The 18,122-nt window shown below is 40.2% G+C and overlaps 1 protein-coding gene across 1 annotated transcript; it reads left to right on the forward strand.

The window, feature by feature from the left end:
* Nucleotides 1-358: 358 nt before the first annotated feature.
* Nucleotides 359-11,445, forward strand: NAAA (N-acylethanolamine acid amidase). Its single transcript, XM_032186219.1, has 11 exons — nucleotides 359-573; nucleotides 870-1,034; nucleotides 2,405-2,531; nucleotides 3,294-3,384; nucleotides 5,579-5,655; nucleotides 6,991-7,163; nucleotides 7,981-8,043; nucleotides 8,628-8,694; nucleotides 9,236-9,264; nucleotides 10,229-10,310; nucleotides 11,119-11,445. Exons 1-10 carry the CDS (start codon nucleotides 359-361, stop codon nucleotides 10,302-10,304), a joined length of 1,083 nt encoding a protein of 360 aa, XP_032042110.1. The 3' UTR covers nucleotides 10,305-10,310; nucleotides 11,119-11,445.
* The last annotated feature ends 6,677 nt before the right edge of the window (nucleotides 11,446-18,122 follow it).

Here is an 18,122-nt window from a genome sequence, read left to right on the forward strand (position 1 = left end):
GAGGAGCTGTGCCCAGTTTCACAACATGCCCAAGAGCCAATTTCACAAGCTGAGCTCCGTTTCTCGAGTTTCCCCTCTGCCCTCCTATTAAAACCGAGGGTGTAGACCCTCGTTCTCTCAGGTACTTATCAACCAACGCTAGGGGAAACGAGACACGGGCACTAACCTCTCTTTTACCCATTCGTTGCCCGCGGAGAAGCTCGGGGCGGGAGAGGCGAAGCCGCAGCCGGGGGCCTTCTCCCTGAGGCGATCTGGCCGCTGGGCGCCGCCGCCATGTCGTGGCCCTTCCCCCTGAGCCGCCCCTCGGGGGCGTGGGGCTGCGGGCACGGCGGGGGCCGCTGCGGCCGCTTCAGGCAGCATGGGGCGGGCAGCGGCGCGGGGCTCCCCGCTGCGGGGGCTGCTGGTGGTGGTCGTGGTGGTGGTGCTGTGCGGGACAGCGGAGGCGGGGGGCCCCGGGACGGCGCCGCTGCTGTGCAACGTGAGCCTGGACAGCCCCGCCGAGGAGCGGTGGCTGCCGGTGCTGAGGCACTTCGAGCCCGCCTTCCTGCGCGCCGCCGTCGCCCGGGTCATCGAGTGAGTGTGGGGCGGTGGGGGGACCCTCCTCGGGACCGGGGGGGTTGGCGGGGACAGCTGGTGGGGGATGAGGGGCTCCCAATTGCCCCCAAATTGCCTGGGCTGTGCAGGCTTCTCGAGGGATGCGTAGAAAGGCGGTGAGGTGCAGCGAGGGATGCGGGCGAGGGTGCTAAGGGGTCGGTGTCACCCGGCACGGCTGGTCCCGGTTTGGGACAGGCACTCGGTGGAGGACGTTGCCAACCTTTTTGTCTCTTTCTCAGCTAATAGGTAGCTAATGCCTTGAGCGTGTTTTGCAGTGAAACCGTGCCAAAATGGGTCCACGAAGTTATTCAGCCAATTGCGGCAGAGCTGGAGTCCTTCATGCCGCAGCCCTTTGCAGGGGAAATCCTGGGGCTGTGCAAAGCCCTGGGAATCAGTTTGGGCGACGGAGTTCTGCTTAACTTCGCCTATGAATCCACCGCGTAAGTGACTGAGAGTAATAGAACCTGACGGACATGGGCACAGATTCATTTTAGCTCAGTATCTGATAAGGCAGATGAAGATACGGCAGATAAATCACGCTGTTCGATCTGATACCATTTCTGATGTTCAGCTGGGAGGCAGTTTGCATGCTGATTTGAATGAGGTACAGAGCAGCGTACCCAGTAAGATAGCCTTTTAAATGCTAGTTCTTCATATCTCACAGAGCATGCTCATCATCCTGAGTCCCCATAAGACCTATGAGATTTTAAGTTTCTTGGCTCTAACAGTGCTCCAGAATGAACAGTAACCAGGAGCAAACTACCAGTCTGCAACTTTTCTTTACCTTTACAATTTTAACAGACAGTGCTGTGTATCACTAGGATGGCAAACTTACAACTCCAGAGAAAATAAGTTGTGAATTACCTGCTAATTCAATTACAGAATTACGGAGTATCCTGAGTTGGAAGGCATCCATGTGGGTCATTGAATCCGACTGTCGATTCCACACAGGGCAACCTAAGTGATAAAACATATATCTAAGATCATTGTGCAACAGCATGCTTCTTGAACAACGTACTTATTAAAAATTGTTTCCATGAAAGTGAAACTATTACTGAAAAATGAGTTTCAGCACACTTCCTGTCCAAGAGAAGTTAGACTGCTGTTGACGTTGTCAATGCTTTAAAAGTAATCAGTTTCCAAACTGAAAAGATTTTGTTCGAACATTTAACCTAACTGTAATCAAAATATAATCAGGGTCCAGATAGAAATCAATCAATCTATAATTAGTAAAAAAGGAAATAAAAAAAAGTTTCAAACTGATACTTTGTGGACATTTTTTGCTGTTGGCTTTTCATCTTGATTTAGAAAAAGTTTTGAAATAATGACATTTTTCCTAAGTGGAAATCATGATTCCTGCTTTGTCTATTATATCTGACCTGATATCGATAGCAGCAGGAATTTTGACTTTCTAAGTCATGTGTGATGTCTTAAGTTAAATATTGTACAGTTCTGTATGCCAGGCTCTCTGGGAAGTCTTTACCTTGTGGATATTGTGCATGACCTGTACAGGACACTGTCAAACTTCCTTGTACTTTTCTTTTTCCTTTAAACTGAAAGTGAAGGCTGTGTGAAATTATATGAAAAAGTATAAGGCGAGACTATTCTTTCAGGTTGTGTATTGCAAGTGATAATGATGTAATGTGAGCTCTTATTTGTATGCTTCCGTGTGTAAAGTACTTAGAATAAAATAAACTCAGTTACTCCTGAAATGTTGTGCTAGTTCAACTAGACTGTAATGTTGAAAGTGTTGTCGTAGCTTTTTAAAAAATAATTTTCTCTCTCTCTTTTTTTTTTTTTTTTTTTAAAGGTTCTGTACTAGTATTGTTGCTCAGGATGAAAAAGGAAACATTTACCATGGTCGGAACCTGGATTATGACTTTGTAGATATATTAAGTAAAATTACAATTGATGTGCAGTTTATAAAAAGTGGACAGGTATGAACTGTGGGTGGTGTGGCTGGGTGGTATTCTGTGAAACAATGCTGTGTGGTTGCACAGCTGCACAGGCAGCAGCATTTTATCTGGGATATCTGGTTCCCAACCCAAGTTTACTGAATTATCAGAGCACCACAGTCCCTCTTTCTAGGAATGTGGGATGAGTGCTGTTTTTTTGTTTTGTTTTCTGGACCTCCAATTAGCAGAACAAATAAAACTGCAATCTAGTGTGTCAAGATCATTATTTGGAAGGAGATGATAAAAGAAGAAAATGCCAAGGCATTAAAAAAAAGGAAATACTACAGAATGTAGAAAAGAGAGCAGTTTTGGCAGGGACCAATTTTTTGTCCCTTTTCTAAAGCCTTGTTAATTTTATTGACCAATGTGTATGTTTTAGATGAATATTGTCTAAAATGAACTAGTTGCTAGTGCAGTCCTCATTAGTTTCATTTTCTTAATATTCATTTGTCCTTTTTGCAAATACAGAATTCTTTGTTTCTTACTTGGTCCCTTGCTAACTTGAACAAAATTTTTGTAGCAGTTGGTGATCATTAACAAATGAAATGCAGTGTATTGTGAGTCTTTTTATAATTTACTTTGCAAGGTTTATTATAATTTAAGGCAAAGGGTTTTAAAGGGACTTCCAAAACAATGTATGAAAGTCACAGGAAAAAGTACAGGATGCTGTTTTGGAATGTTGCTTGTATTTCAAAAAGTGCTTAGTTCCAGAATGCTAAAATACTGTATGTTTCTTGGTTTCAGATAGCATATCAAGGAACCACATTTCTTGGTTACGTAGGCTTATGGACTGGACAAAGTCCGCACAAGTTCACAGTCTCTGGTGATGAACGAGGTAAAAAAAATCTGTCTTCCACACTTGACAACACGTATACTATTTCAGTTGATTGTTGCCTCTTCCAGCTCTTCTGTCACATTCTCTAAGAGGGAAAAATACTGTTAGGTCTGCCAGAAAGGAGATGAAAGTGAATGACTTCTCTGGCCCTCGGGAGATGAAAGCACACATGCTGCCAGTTTTTGGCTGCTACGGAGGAGAGAGGCATTTGTTTATCAGCTGTGTCATCTGAGCTTGAAAAGTGTCAGAGGAGACTGAGTAGGAGGAGGCAGTAAGAGAAAAATCTTGTGATCTGTCCGAGAGACACAATGAGAGATGACAGAGTAGGTGCTGAGACAAAAAGGGAGCCTTGTATAGCAAATAAACTGTCACTTTCCTAGTTCTCTTTTCCTTTCCCTATATCCCATTTTTCTCTGTCCACATAAGACAGCTTGAATGAAAGGATCAGAAGAGAAGAGTAAGACAGAGAATTATATACATATTCATTATTTCTGTAATTAGGGACTCTGGTGTGGAGCACGTGTGCCTTTTGATTCCTGCTTCCTTTGTTAATTCTGCTTTCTTGCAATATTAAGATTCTCTAGATTGTTTCCATAATTGATATTTGTATTTTTTAAACGCCTGCTTCTGATGTTAGTGTAATTATTTAATCCTTTCAAAACTGGATCATCTTGGGCCAATACTGAGAGATGCTAACTGCTCTTAATTTGTACTAAAATCAGCTTGGACATAAGAGTCTTAAATGTACTGAATCTTTGCAAAACGGCTTGATTTGGTCTTGCAGACCAAAGTGAGCATGACCTGGGGACAAAACCAGGCTGTTTTGTTCTCTATAACGTATCTCAGCAGTGTGCAAAGATCATCTGAGACCACGGTGAGATGCGTTAATCCATGCACAAGCTCATTATTTTTTCCTGATTACGATACTGGAATCAAGTGCTGCAAATGTTTGTGTGAGATGGGCCCCTCTTGTCCATCAGGAGCTGATGTGCTGTCACCCACCTGCATGCCTTTGTTTCAGTTGCTTTTTTATTATAGACAATAATAATTCACTCAACACATGCTGTGGTCCTGTAAATCGGTTGTTACTGACTGCTTGTTTGTCTGTCTGTCACCATACAACTGAAATGAAATTTGAGGAAATAAACTTGTGCACTCTGGCTGGGAAGGGAGGTGACTTTAAATTAGGGTGAAGGTCTCTCAAATAACAGATATTATTTCTGTTGCCTTTTTCTTGTTTGGGCATAAAAAAAAAGTATAAAGTTGGCCTTCTGTTTTTCTTGGTTCTCCTATTTTTTCCCGAAAACACACAATCACTATTACTACCTCTTTTTTTTTTTTTTTCTTTTTTCCCCTTTTTTACTTACTTTAAGATTTCAGTGTAATTCTTGTTGTAGGAGTTCAGTAAGACGAACAATGAGATGATTTATGCTAATATTTGAGCTGACAGATGTAGACTAACAAATCTTATCAATAGACTTGCAGTCTTTTGGGCAATGCGTGTTGCAAAGTGCTACTTCCTCTTAGGGCAACCTTTGACTCTTCAGTGCTCAGCACTCAGCTATGAATAAAAAATGATGAAAAATTGAGAAGCTGGTAAATTATCAATGCTGAGTTCTTGATTTAAAGTGCTAGCACTTGCGAGTTCTGAGAAGTACTGCGTATTTTCTCTAAAGAGCTAAATACCTTTTTCACTTTTGTTAATGCTGGTATCGGATCCTCTACTTCTCGTTCACATTATGGGTCCTACAGTGATTTGCTTGAGAACTTCTGTTCTAAGTTACGCAAAGAGCACAGTAAACAGATGTTCTGTTTATTGTGGCCCTTCTCAGCAGTGTGATCTCTCTGTAGCTCTTTGTTGGATTCTTGGAAGTGAAATTGTTGAAGCTGATGCTGGAATCACTACAGGCTGAAAGAAAGGGAGCCCTAAAGTACTGATGGTAGCACTGAAACAGAGATCTTTAACTTCTGAGCGTGTTTTCTGACTGAAACCTTTCAGACTGGTTGAGAGTTCTGTTGCTGTAAATCTTTTAATCTACAGATTAAGAGTTTTTAATCGAGTAGGGGGTAAGATTGCAGAGCTAGAGATGGGACCTGGAGAAGAAAGGAAGACGAGGAGGATAGATTTTACAGTGTAAGTAACATGTATGTACAATAGTTTTTTTTTGTTTTTTTTTTTTTTCTTTTTTTCCAGCGGGTGGTAGCTGGTGGGAAAATGCAATAGCTGCTTTTCTGAATCGAAATTACCCTGTCAGCTGGCTTGTCCGAGATGTAAGTGCACTACGTTATATTCTCAGATTTCAGTGATGTCCTTTCAACTTACAGACCCCTAGTAAATTTGACTTTTTTCACAGAAAATTGAATAAATTGGTGAGATTATATTTTATAAGGGCAGACAGGTATTATTCCCAAGTAATCTGCAACGCGTTTGATAAAGGCAAGTCCAGCCCTTCAGGGGGACGATCTCTGATCCCTGCCAAAAATCTGAGTATCTGTGCAAAGACTTCCTTCCAAGGGAGGATCTCAGCTAGCTGTGAGGGATGTAGTAATTTAGCAAATTGAGCAGCTGTACTCTCAGATAGTACACATATGAACCCGTGGTTGTTTTATTACATTTGATAAGTTCCCTTATTAGAGAGCTCACTGGTGAGTGGCAGGAGTTAGACTGGTGTTTTGTATAGCACTTTTAATGAATGTTGTATTAGTATAGCTGCTAGGATAAAACAGGTTTGCTGCTTTTCCAATTCATGAATTATAGCAAACATGAATTATATCTTTTGTAAGTAAAAACCTCCCTGCAGAACTGGAATGTTTACTGGAAACCTCATTATTGACATTTTTTGAGTTTGAGATGTGAGCTGAGGCCATGCCTTGCCTACTACTAGCTGCAGCGTTGCTGTCAGAAATAACTAATTGTTTAAAACAATTGAGAGCACTTTTACTTTATGTTTGTTCTCCATATTTGGCTTTAGTTCCTGCACAGCACTGATTTTTAAAGAAGTACTTCAGTAGACTGTGGCCCTATGCCTGTAAACAGTAGCTTCACTGGCTGTGGTGCAGTTATCAGTTCATACTAAATTAGTCGTGTGGTTATGGCAAGAAAAGGAAGGCTTGATGTGAGCAATGCCACTGCTTCTCCATTGTTATCAAAATCGTCTTAAACTAAAGGCAAGACAAGGATGCAGAGTGCTTCTTTTTTTTTTTTTTTCCTCCTCATCCCATTTCTGTTCCATTTTGCAAGTTGAAAAACTTTGAGGATTGAACTGGCAGAGTGTGGACATGCCGTTATCTCTTCAATGGCAGATTTTTCATCTTTTTTCACTATATAATGTGTGTGTGTACATGTGTATATGCATGTATGTATATTTACTTTGTGTATTTGCAAAGCTGGGATTAATGAGGTCTGTTGCTAGTCACTCATTTCATGTTCTTGTGCTAAAATCACAGAAGTGTTTTCAAAGAGGTATCTTCAAATAGCACCTTAGAGTTGATTGCAGTTTGCAACAAAGCTGCGACTGCTGTGCTTTTTCAGGTGTCTCAGTGCTTACTTTGTGCTTGACTGTGCTTTGCAAATTTTGTTTCATTGTGCTCTCCTTTTTGCACTAGACCCTGAGCAGAGCAGAGGACTTTCAGTCAGCTGTTCTCAGACTAGCTGGCATTCCCATCATTGCTGAAGTTTACTATATTGTAGGAGGTGTATCACCCAAAGAAGGCATGGTCATAACGAGGAATAGAAGAGGGCCAGCTGACCTCTGGCCTCTTGATCCTTTAAGTGGAGCGTAAGTACACAAAATGTTGTGTTTTTTTTCATACTCCCTCTTAAGTGATACAGCTTTCTTTAGAGATCCAGGCCCATCTCTTACCAATGTTGAGAAGGGAAAGCTTGACAGCCTCAGAAAGGAACCCCAGTCCCTTCCTGGGAAGGCATCACACTGCCTTGTCAGATTGGGGTAGTCCAGAGCATCAAAAAACCATCTGTATGTATTTATTTTTTAGATAGATTTCAAAGGAGACAAGATTTGAGGGCACATTGAGGGCAAGATTTTGAGGGTTGTCTGCCAAGTATTGTATGATTAAATTCAGTGCTCCCAAGTTAGTTTTCTCACAGCGTGGTAGAAGGGTTGAAGGCTCAAAACTAATCGTTTCTGTGATTTTTGTGAAATCAGCTGCTTGATAAATGAAGGAGATCCTTAATAGTTGCCCTGCAGTGACAAAATGGAACTTAATGATTGCTGTCAGTTAGTAAGTGCTGGCTTGGCAACAGCCAGATTGCCTGTTGGCTCTGTGCACTCCAAGTGGAATGCTGCAGGCTATAGTGTGTACACATAATCCTTTCTCTAATTATCTCTTTAAAGATCTAATCTTACTTTTTTCCTGGTCAGTAGTAGTTTTGCCATTAGCAGTTCAAGAGGTCACTCCTTTTTCATTTGCGTTCAGTAGCTTATGGTAAAGACTGCTATATGTATAGGATCCCTTGAATTTGCAAGAGACACAGGGAAGAGATTTCTGAAGGCAGTACAGAAATACTGATTCTCGACTTTTGTTAATTACCTGCTGATGCACCTTTTGTTTGCTTGCTTGTGTGTTACATGACAGGTGGTTTCGTGTGGAGACAAATTATGACCATTGGACTACCCCTCCTCCTTTTGACGACCGAAGGTAAATTTAGTTTAGACCTCTGCAGTGAGATATCGCTTCCATTTTTAAAAAGCTTAGAGTCTTGGTGTTTTCTTCTCTGAGCAGGTGTTAGCTTGCTGAGCAGGCAGTTTGTTCAGTTTCTGGAATGCCACTCAAATGGGAACAGATAAGCTAGGAGTGACAATGACATGTGCCAGAGGAAAGTCTGTGTGGCATTGAATGGTATGCAAGGTGAGAAGTAGCAAGGATATACTGTGTATCAAACATTTCCATATAAAGTTTAGTAAAAATTACATTTTCACTGTTAATCTAAATCCTGTATTTGATGGCACTGTTGAGAGACTTGCAGATGTCACACAATCTTTAGGATGTGTGGTCTGCAAAAAGCTGCTGGCAGATTCCCTTTGTTCTGAGTTCACAGTGTAGTAACACAGTAACTTCAGCAGTGTGAGTCTAGATTAAGTCGCACAGAACTGTGGATAAGTTTAGACCGTAAGAGGCATTTTAAAATTAAACGCATTCACTGAGGAAATTCTTCACAGTGGTGGTTCATAGCCTTTGGAACAATAAACTGTGTTTAATGATATTGCATTGTTCTCCCACAGAACTCCAGCCATGAAAGCTCTCAATGCTACTGGACAGCAGAATATCAATTTTGATACGCTCTTTCAGGTATTTATTTTAAATTCTGTAATGTGGCACGTAGACTTTCACTTGAAACTCTTTCAAAGCAGAAGTGGTTACGTGGTTGTCAGTGATTTTAAAGCTATGCAAGGAAGGCATGGTGAAAAGGATGTGCCACGCAGCCACCTCTGGAGAGTTTAAGGCTGACAAGTTTGTGCATTAAAATGGTTCTGAACTCTCTGTGTAGTCATTTCATAATAGTCTGCCAACCCAAGTTGAAAGGGTAAGTGATGAATCCCATCACCATCATCTCCGTGCAGTTCCCTTGTTCAAGTGCAGTCATAAATATTAGAGCAGGCAGCTAAAGTGTTAGACAAGAGTGATATTTACCACTCAGTTTTGAGAACTTCAATTTTGTATATTTCAGAATTATATTTTTTTTAGTGAAATGGTCCAATACTTAAAACACAGCAAGAGTAATTCTTGATTCTGTATTATTTGTGTTTATAACTTCATCCTACTGCTGTTTCTAAATAGCATTTTAATTCCCTTTTCACCAAAATGACACATTTTCAAACTTTCTGTACAGGTGTTGTCAGTGAAGCCAGTCTTAAATGAGTAAGTATTAGATTCAGAGATGTCAATCAGTGCCTCCTACCATGCCTTGGGCCACTTAAAAGGCCATCACAAACTTCCTCAGGATTTTCCTATACATCTGTTTGAGTATCTTGTCATTTCCCAGCATAGATTACTGCTTGTGCAGATGGTGCTGAAGACTTTCACAGAACTCTTCCTCTCTGGCCATCTTCCTCATGTCTCTCTGGCCATGAAACTGTGCTTTGTTAGGCTTAGTCTGGTAATGGGAAGTTCCTTTGTAGTAGTGAAACAAGTAACAGCTTACATGAACAGCAGTAATTTCTTAACAGTTCTTTTTACCAACTCCTTTGTGCCTTTGACTTTTGGAAAGGTTGGATTTGTGTTAACGCTAGAAATGGCTTTATCTGGTGCTTCTGATTTAGCTCTGTTTGATGTGTGAAAAAAAAAAGAAGTGGTAAATGGGGACATAGCTTTTAGGTACCATTTACTGGCTTTTTAAAACAGACTGATTTCAGTATAACATTATAGTTCTGCATTGTTCTGCAGGTTATCCTGTTTTGCTTTGCTTTTACATGGAGCTCAGTACCTTCTCTGCATCAGTCACTCACATTAGAGCTTGGCAATGGGTTCTTCAGAGTCAGTATGAGGACTTCCTCTCCTCTTTCTTATAAATGTGAGGAAATTTGGAAAGGAGAAGATTATATCTTTGTGACTGTTACAATTAGCAATACCGTTTTTTTAATACAGTGATCCAAACAGATGTAGAAATACTGTTTCTTTGCTGTACTAAATGGAAGGAAAAACGTGAAAACTTGTGCCAGCAGCCATCATTTTTATCAGTCTCTTTCCCACTCGTCCTAACACTTCTGTACCTAAGCAGTTTGTTTCCACTAAAATTTGTCCTGCTGCTTTGCTAGTTTTCTAAATTAATCTTCTCATCTTTGGAATGATTTTTCACTCACTGTTTTCTTCTTTTCCCTACCAGTAACACAGTGTATACCACAGTAATGAGTGCTGCATTTCCAGAGAAGTACCAGACATGGATTAGAACTATGAAGTGAAGAGGTGTAAGTAATGTGCTGGTACTCCTAGCTACTTGTACTTAAATAAAATTTCAACTGAAGGGTCATTGAGGGGCAAAGCACTGCAGTGGCACTCAAGTGACCTAGTCTGGATTCCTGATTCCCTTGGTTTGCTTATTGACCTTGAGTAAATACCTTCCCTAGCTGATTCAGAGATAGGAGTTAAGTATTGACTTTCTTTACAAAAACCTTGGAGATTATTTGAGGAAAAGTACTTTATCGGAGGGGAAGGGGTAGGTGTGGTGAGCTACGGGTAGTTGTTGGCTATATGAACATTTTACCTATTATTTTTACCATTTCCACTACTGTGGTATATTTCACATGCCTTCCAGTGGCTGACTTTGACAGGAAGCCCTGCCAGTGGTGAACCCTAGCAGGTGAAGTCGGTGCACTTGGCACAAAGAAGAATCAAGCTTAGCTTGTAACAGCCCTTCATAACCAGCTGAACATTAGCATCCTCAGGTTTTGTCCAGTGGTCTTGCAGAAAAAGTTGAAGTGATTGAACTCCCACAGAGATTCAGGTGGTGGCTTTACTGTGTTCAAAGTAAAACACTAAGTTACAGACATTTCTATTCCAAGAAACTCTGGTTGTGTGTGGGGGCTTGGCAGGACCATAAGAAACTGCATTTCAGTTTGAATAGCTTTTTAAACCATTATTAGTATTATATTAATAGCAGTTAATATTGGACATTAGATTTTAGCAGGACTTTTAGAGATTCTGAAGTGTTCATTTCTTTTTTAACTTCATACAAACCTATGCTCTCTTATTTACCTATGTATCTGTTTATTTCAGCAGACCAAACTGGCGAAAAGCTGAAGCTTTCCAAGACCAGCATAAGCTTTTAAAATCACACTCAAAAGCAGAACAGTTGTTTTGGCTTACTAATTGTGCAAACCATTCAGGAAATAATGACTTGTTAGTTCTTTGAAGTGTTGCAGATGATACTGTTAATGAACTGTAAAGGAAGATTGATTTTATTTTAATTATATTCATGTTCTAGCAACTGTTGATGACTAAAAACTGTTTTTTTATTGTTTTTGGAAAGAGTTGTGCAATTTGATTGTACTCATGTACTTACTAATAAATAAAAACTAAATATATTTTGTGTGGGATGTAGGTCTGAACATAATTAAATAAAAATACACAGCTGATTGCTTGATTTATGAAGACCTGTGGTGATAATACCACTGTCATCATCTGTTTCTGACTTGTATGGGGCCTGTGAATGTGAGCCCAGCAGGGTCAGGTGCTGTGCCAAGCAAGAATTGGCCTGAGTGCTAGGGAAGCTGGAAGAGTTAGAGAACAGGGTTGCCGCAGTTCGTGAGACTGTCTCAGCCTTTGTTCAGCTGCATCACTGTGGCCATCCTGTCCTGAGGCACTCCGTAGATCTTCCTCAAGACAAAAGTTACTGCATCAGTGCAAAGGAACATGACTACACGGTGTGAATACCACTGCAGGCAGTATCTTTCCTCTTCAGCTATGATTCTCCAGTGCACAAGTTCTTCAGCTGTTTTTATTAGGCTTATGAAAGATCACTGAGAGGCATGTAGTCTTAAGATAGTTCCCAGGTAATATGGAAAGCACTTGACTTATAGCAGTAGATAAGGTAGTGGACCATAAACAGAGATTTTCAGTCTGTCTAAGGACTGTATTTAGTATAAGGTGAGGAAATATGGCTACGCATCAGAAATCAGGAGTTATTTAAGGAGATGTGATGATACAGACTTCTTCCCCACAATAGATGATAGAAGTTTGTGATGGAATAGTTGCGAGATTAGAAAATGGATTGTTTTCCTTTTGATATTTGAAAGCTGTCTTCAACAGAAACTTTACAACTCCCTTTTCTAGTGCAGCGGTGGGTTTTTGTTTTGTTTTGCCTAGTTGTGCCATGACCGTGTACTGTGAATTAGGCACTTCTTGCAAGCACCCCAGAAATACAGGATTTAAGGAGTCAAGAGCAGTGGATACCTTCACATAAAGCTTAGAGGTCTGGATCTTCACCAGACAATATTCAGGTGAGTGCCTGTGAAAATTTTACCTAGGAGAAGGTATGATCGTAGCGCTAGGTGAGAGAGCCATTTCCAGATATGTGCAATGCCATCCGCAGTGCTGGTGTGCTGGTTATGCAAACTGTTCCCGAGTGAGCCTTCTGGAGATGTGGTCCCTTTATCTCCTTGCGCTGAGTCTGGCTAAGTGTCGTAACCTACTTACCTGCATCCTCTACTTCTGCCTGGATAAATGCGCTGCCAGCTTTGTCTTGACCCAGTTTGTATAATGATGTTAGTAGTCATATACCAGAACTGATAAAACTGAAAAATAGAGGTTTTCTGGAAGAGGATGTGAATAATGGAAGTTACAATATCTTTGAGATATCAGGGTGATGTTGCTTTAATCCACAGAGCAGACAGTGACTCCTCATTCCACCAGGGTTTCCTTATGTAACTGCCACCCACAAGTAAAGGCAAAACAATCCTCACAGGAATAATTTTGCATAGTCTTCTTGACCTCAGAAGTGTTAGGCTGATTATCTTCTGCCAGCGGTGTGCCCAGATTCTCAGTCCTTTATAAAATGAATCAAACATGTTTGCTTCCAGGTGTACAAACAGATCTGGAGTGCATAAATATTTGGTATCCATGAATATTCAGCAAACAGTTGTCCACTCCTGTATTGTCTCATCAGCTGATCAGAAAGTGGTAAGGCTCAGCCACAGAACACATTAGTGAAAAAAAAAATAATTGTTTTTTGAATTTTAAATGGGAAGCTAGATTTGAAATAATCTTTTTTCCTTTTGTTCCTTTAAAATATTTTCTGAAAGCCTTGCGTTTTATCAGTTTATAAACAAACATTCAGACAACATTCAGAAAATGAAGCCTTTATGCCTATATAGATATAGGTATATGTATTTTGCTAAGCAGAAGGATACGTATAACTTTCTGGTCTCAGTTTAAATACATGCTAAAAATATAAACAAAGTGTTAAATGACATATATTACAAACTAGATAATCTGTGAAACATGTTGAGCTTCTTTTGTCTAAGAATTGAAATCTGATAAAAACGCAGAGGTTTTTAAACAGTTAAAATAAAACAATGCTGGATATATAAGGAAACAATAAATGCAGCACTGGTTGTTTTGAGAGAGTGTGTTGTTTTTTTTTTTTGTGGGATCTGGTTTGTTTGTTCTTTAAAAAAAGAAGGATCATTCATAGTTATTGGAATTGCTCACTGGTCATCCTTCTGTTTGACGTTTCATCTGCTTTGTGTGTTCACATTTTAGAGACGGAAACAAAACAGTTTTTCTGCTTTCTCAAGCCCCATCAGCTTCATGACTTAGAATTGATACGTAATTAACTAGAACTAACTTTCATTATCCTTGCTTTGTCCATTTTTTTTTTGTTTCTGCAGTCCAGACTCCCTAGCTATAAAGCCCAAAAGATTTTTCAGTCCAACACAGAGAGTGGGTGAAATGTTTATTTCTCTTCTCTTTGAGAAATTTGCATTTAACAAAAGGGAACTTGAAGCTGTTTACAAACTGGTCCTTTTAAGATGAGAGAAGCCAATGTACCATCTTTCTCATTCCTAATCCTCTTCAGTAATCCTAATCCATTTCAGACCTGTAACCTTTCTTAAGCATCACATGGGAGAGGATTCTTAAGGCTGCTCAGAACTGTGCAGTAAGTAAATCGAAGGGTCTGTGCTTGTTGCAGAGCAGCACGTATGTTGTGTACTGCAGGTGCTGAAAGCAATGGCAATTTCTGCTGCATGCCCAAGAGAACAGCCTGCTTGATCATTTAGATCTCAGGAGGAGTTTCTAAATCTGTAATCAAGTAAATCACTTCAGAGATTATTGATCACTTTGGGTACTAAATGCTGGTTATATAAGCAAACAAACAATTATTTAAGAAGTGGAGAGCTTCTTTTGTGTTTATTTTAATAAATCCTTAAGCTAGAAATTGGTTGCAAGGTAAGTTTTATTTTTCTTTTCTCTGCAACTGTTTTGTCTTCAGTAGTTACTTGGTGAGGTGAAATGTCCTTTCTATATATCACTTTTTCTAAGTGAAATTCTCCTTTTTGGCACTGCAGTAACTGTGCAGGTGCAGAGTTCAGTGCATGTGTAAAATTAACCACGTTTCACTGTCTTGTTTCCAGCTATGAGCAAAGCTTAGTCTGTTGTACACGTGGAGCAGGGGTATTTACTCTAGGAGGGAAAGGAAGGATCATCACTTTCCCTGGTGCTAGCACGCATTTTTATTCTTGTCAAAATTATTTTCTATATGTTGTTGTTTTTCTACTAGCAGAACTTAAAATTTGTTTAAATTTTGCATCTCTCACTGTTTTATTCCTAGTAAACATTCAGTCTGTTTTATCCTCTCGTTGCCTTCTAGATTCTGTTCATCTCTTCCCTTGGTCATCCAAATATCTGTAAAATTTACAAGCTAGTGGGGATTCTGTTGTGCATATGACATGTGAACGTGTTGTCTTTCTTAAGAAGTGCATTGTTTTAGAGTTAACTTTGCATGGCGGAGTAGTTTGTTGCTCCTTTCAGGACTTTGATTCAAGTAGGTGGAGCCCCAAATTCTGCACAGATCTGTAATCTGGACGAGCTCAGTGATGTGACAGAGTGTAGAATTTAATTCAAAATGGTGTCATAGGTTTTCATTTTGTAAGAGTTGATACTTGCAGTTAAGCCTGGAAATTTACCTAGGTTTTTGTTGTTGCTCTTCTTTCCTTCTTTCCTTCCTTCTTTCCTTCTTTCTTTCCTTCCTTCTTTCTTGTTGATGCAGAGGGATTTATGCAAGTTTTCCTTTATTGGGTTTTATGTGTTATTTTATCATGGGGTAGTATTAAACACATCAGCAGCCTGTGTTGCAAAAGGAAGTGTGTTAGCCCATGTCTGGGGAGGTGTATGTGGGGTATGACTGTAGAAGTTTCTTCTGCCTTTCAACGCCAACTGGTGAACAGGGAATATGCATCAATATGTGTTTGTGGTCCTCTGCTGAGGCACTGAGCTTTATTGATCTGTTAGTTGCCTATATCTATGTGCAGCTCTTGAGTCTATGTCTTGTTCGGTTGTGTTTTTGGTGAGAAACGAGTGGGCAGCCAGTTGTTTCACAAATGCACTGTTTTATCTCAGCTAGTTGTTTAATACAGCCTGTATTTGAGGTGATGCCACCATTGAATTTCACCATGTCATTCAGGCTGCATCCTTATGGACTCCTACACTGCAACTTTTCCTTGCAAACAGGGTTTTAGGTATGGGGGGTCGTATTTCACTGTGGGATGGATGAGGAAGGATCAGAGGTGCTGAGCGGTTGGGTTAGCTCTATTTCTTCCTCTCTCAACGCACCCTTGAAGCAGGTATCATTCCTTTGGATTCTCTGGCTTATTGCTTTGCACGCCTTTGCTCAGGCTGTGGCCCTCAGAAGAATCTGTGGGTAACAAAAAGTTGGCAGCTGCAGGAATTGCTTGGGAAAGACCTGTTAACCAGATAAGAGATGTAGGTAAGTGCTAGTGCCTGTGTTTGCTCTCTGCAGGTGCTCCTAGGGTACGCTAACACAGACTACCCCTCTGTACAGATGGCCAAAATTCATGTTTAAAGTAGAACTGTCCAAACAACAAATGCTTGTGGTTTTGTTGCTGTTGTTGTTTTTTGCCCTTTTTTTTCAGGGGAAAAGTTTTATTTTGTTTTTCCAAAAGTGATCTCAAATCCAAGATCATGTTTTATCAAAACATGTAGGTAGTACCCCTGAATACACTGTAGGCAAGCAAGGTACCTACCTCTGTACCTGAGCACACATTTAAAATACGTTCTTTGGTTTTTAAAACTCATCTGGCAGTGTTCTAGTTCCTGAAAAAGGATTTTTTTTCTCATGCTGGCTGGCATTTTTAAAGGTATCTTTAAAAGTGCTCACCTCTTCTGAAAAGTTGAAGCATCCAGCTTCCTCTAAGGCTGGTAGTATCAGGTTTTAAAGCTAAGCATGTAGGCTGTGTTGACCTCCGCTGTGGAGGAGCAACTGTCCGCACTAGCCATGCTTCAGGGTTTTTTCTTGGGCATGGCTTGAATCTGCTCCAGTGGACTGAGCTCCTGTTTAGTAGCCAGATTGTGTCCTCTGGTGTCTTTCATCTGAAAGGAGCCCGTGTCATGCTGTTTCGGACTGCTCTGCCAGGTGTACCAGAACGCACTAAGTGGAGGTGATTGGGGATGTCTGTTTCTAAAGCAAGCTGCTGATACAGAACAGATCATTCCTATCATTGCTTCTCTGGGGTGCTAATACTTGGTGAAATCTTCAGGTATTTTTCTTTGAAAAGACATCTTTATGTGAAAATCCATATGGAAATTGTAAGTCTACACACAGAGTTTCTGAACTTGAAAATCTGTTTCTCCTGAAATGGGATTTTCCCTGTATAGGAGGTGACAAATAAGAGCCTTACATGCTAGCGATTCTGATTTATTTTTTTTTCTGTGCAATTGTCCATTTGAGTAGTTAATAATCTGAAAAGTTGTCAGAGTACCTGCATATGAAAAAAAGACTATAAAGCACCAGATGTATTTGGGCATAATTTGCAGTGATTTCAGGCCACTTTTGACACTGATATGCAACAATATTGTTACACTAAAACTAGAGTGACTGGTATTTTGTTAAGGACATTGTAAGTTATCTTCCCATTGCATCATCCGGTTAATGTGAAAATGCCTTTGTGCATTTCAGCATTCTGGGCAAGATAGAGAATTTCAGCATTTATCTAGAAACTTTCTGTGCTGATGTTTTGTTTAGCATGGATCATCATCCTGAGCAAGCACTGTGCACATGTACCTTATACAACACTGGACACGTTCCTTCAATTAGCCTTTCTGCAGATCTGTAGGCAAAAGGGCTGCAAGAGGTGAGAGAAGGGAAGGGCTTTTCCCTCCCCTGCTGAGAAGAAGTGCCTCTGCTGCCCTGACCCTTCAAAAGCCTTTAACATTTTGTGCTAGCACCAGACCTAATATCGTTATGGGTGATTTTTTCCGTCCTTTCCTTTCTCAGTTTTCTTCCTCTCTCCAGTTCTGTGGCAGAATAAAAAATTTTATAAATCTTATGTGATACAGCCTGGGACTACTGTCGTGGTCATCCATGGAGTTTTATTTTTCCTACATTTTTTACTTCCCTCAGAGGAAATGTGTCTGACAAAAAAAGGCATTTTGATTGTCCTCAAAGTGAGAAGTTTTGGAAATTGACTTATTCTTGAAACAGGATCCTTTTGCTCTGAACAGAGTTTTCTGCAGCAGTGAGGTGAACAAAAGTCTGGCTGTCCTGTCCTTTTATACTGGCCAGGATCTGAGCAATTGATGGCATAATACACCCCCACACTCAAGCAGATCCATGAGGTGAAGAAAAGCAGTATTTATTTCACAAAGCTGATTATTTTCTTATGATAGCTAATTGTTATTTTAGACTTATCTCCCCTCTAGCTGTGGAACTGCAAATAGATTTAAATACCATATATATGTTTGTCCCTTGTAATGAGAGTTATCCTTCAGAGATGGTATATACATAAATATATTTGCATATTCTGAGTGTTATTGAATCAACTTAATTATTTTAATTCTTCCAGATCAGTATAAAAAAATATTGATTTTTTGCTATATGGCAAATGACTCAAATATGCAGTCATGTAGTATTTTAGTACCTTTTACTTCATCTGGGTGCTTCAGCTGTGCGTGAGTAACGGGGGTGGTAGCATGAGGATTTGGAGATGTGGTCTGCTCTTAATGCTCAGTCAAGCATATTTTACTGTACCATTTGAACTGAAGGT

This window comes from Aythya fuligula, chromosome 4 (genome assembly GCF_009819795.1).
Source record: "Aythya fuligula isolate bAytFul2 chromosome 4, bAytFul2.pri, whole genome shotgun sequence".
Taxonomy (NCBI): domain Eukaryota; kingdom Metazoa; phylum Chordata; class Aves; order Anseriformes; family Anatidae; genus Aythya; species Aythya fuligula.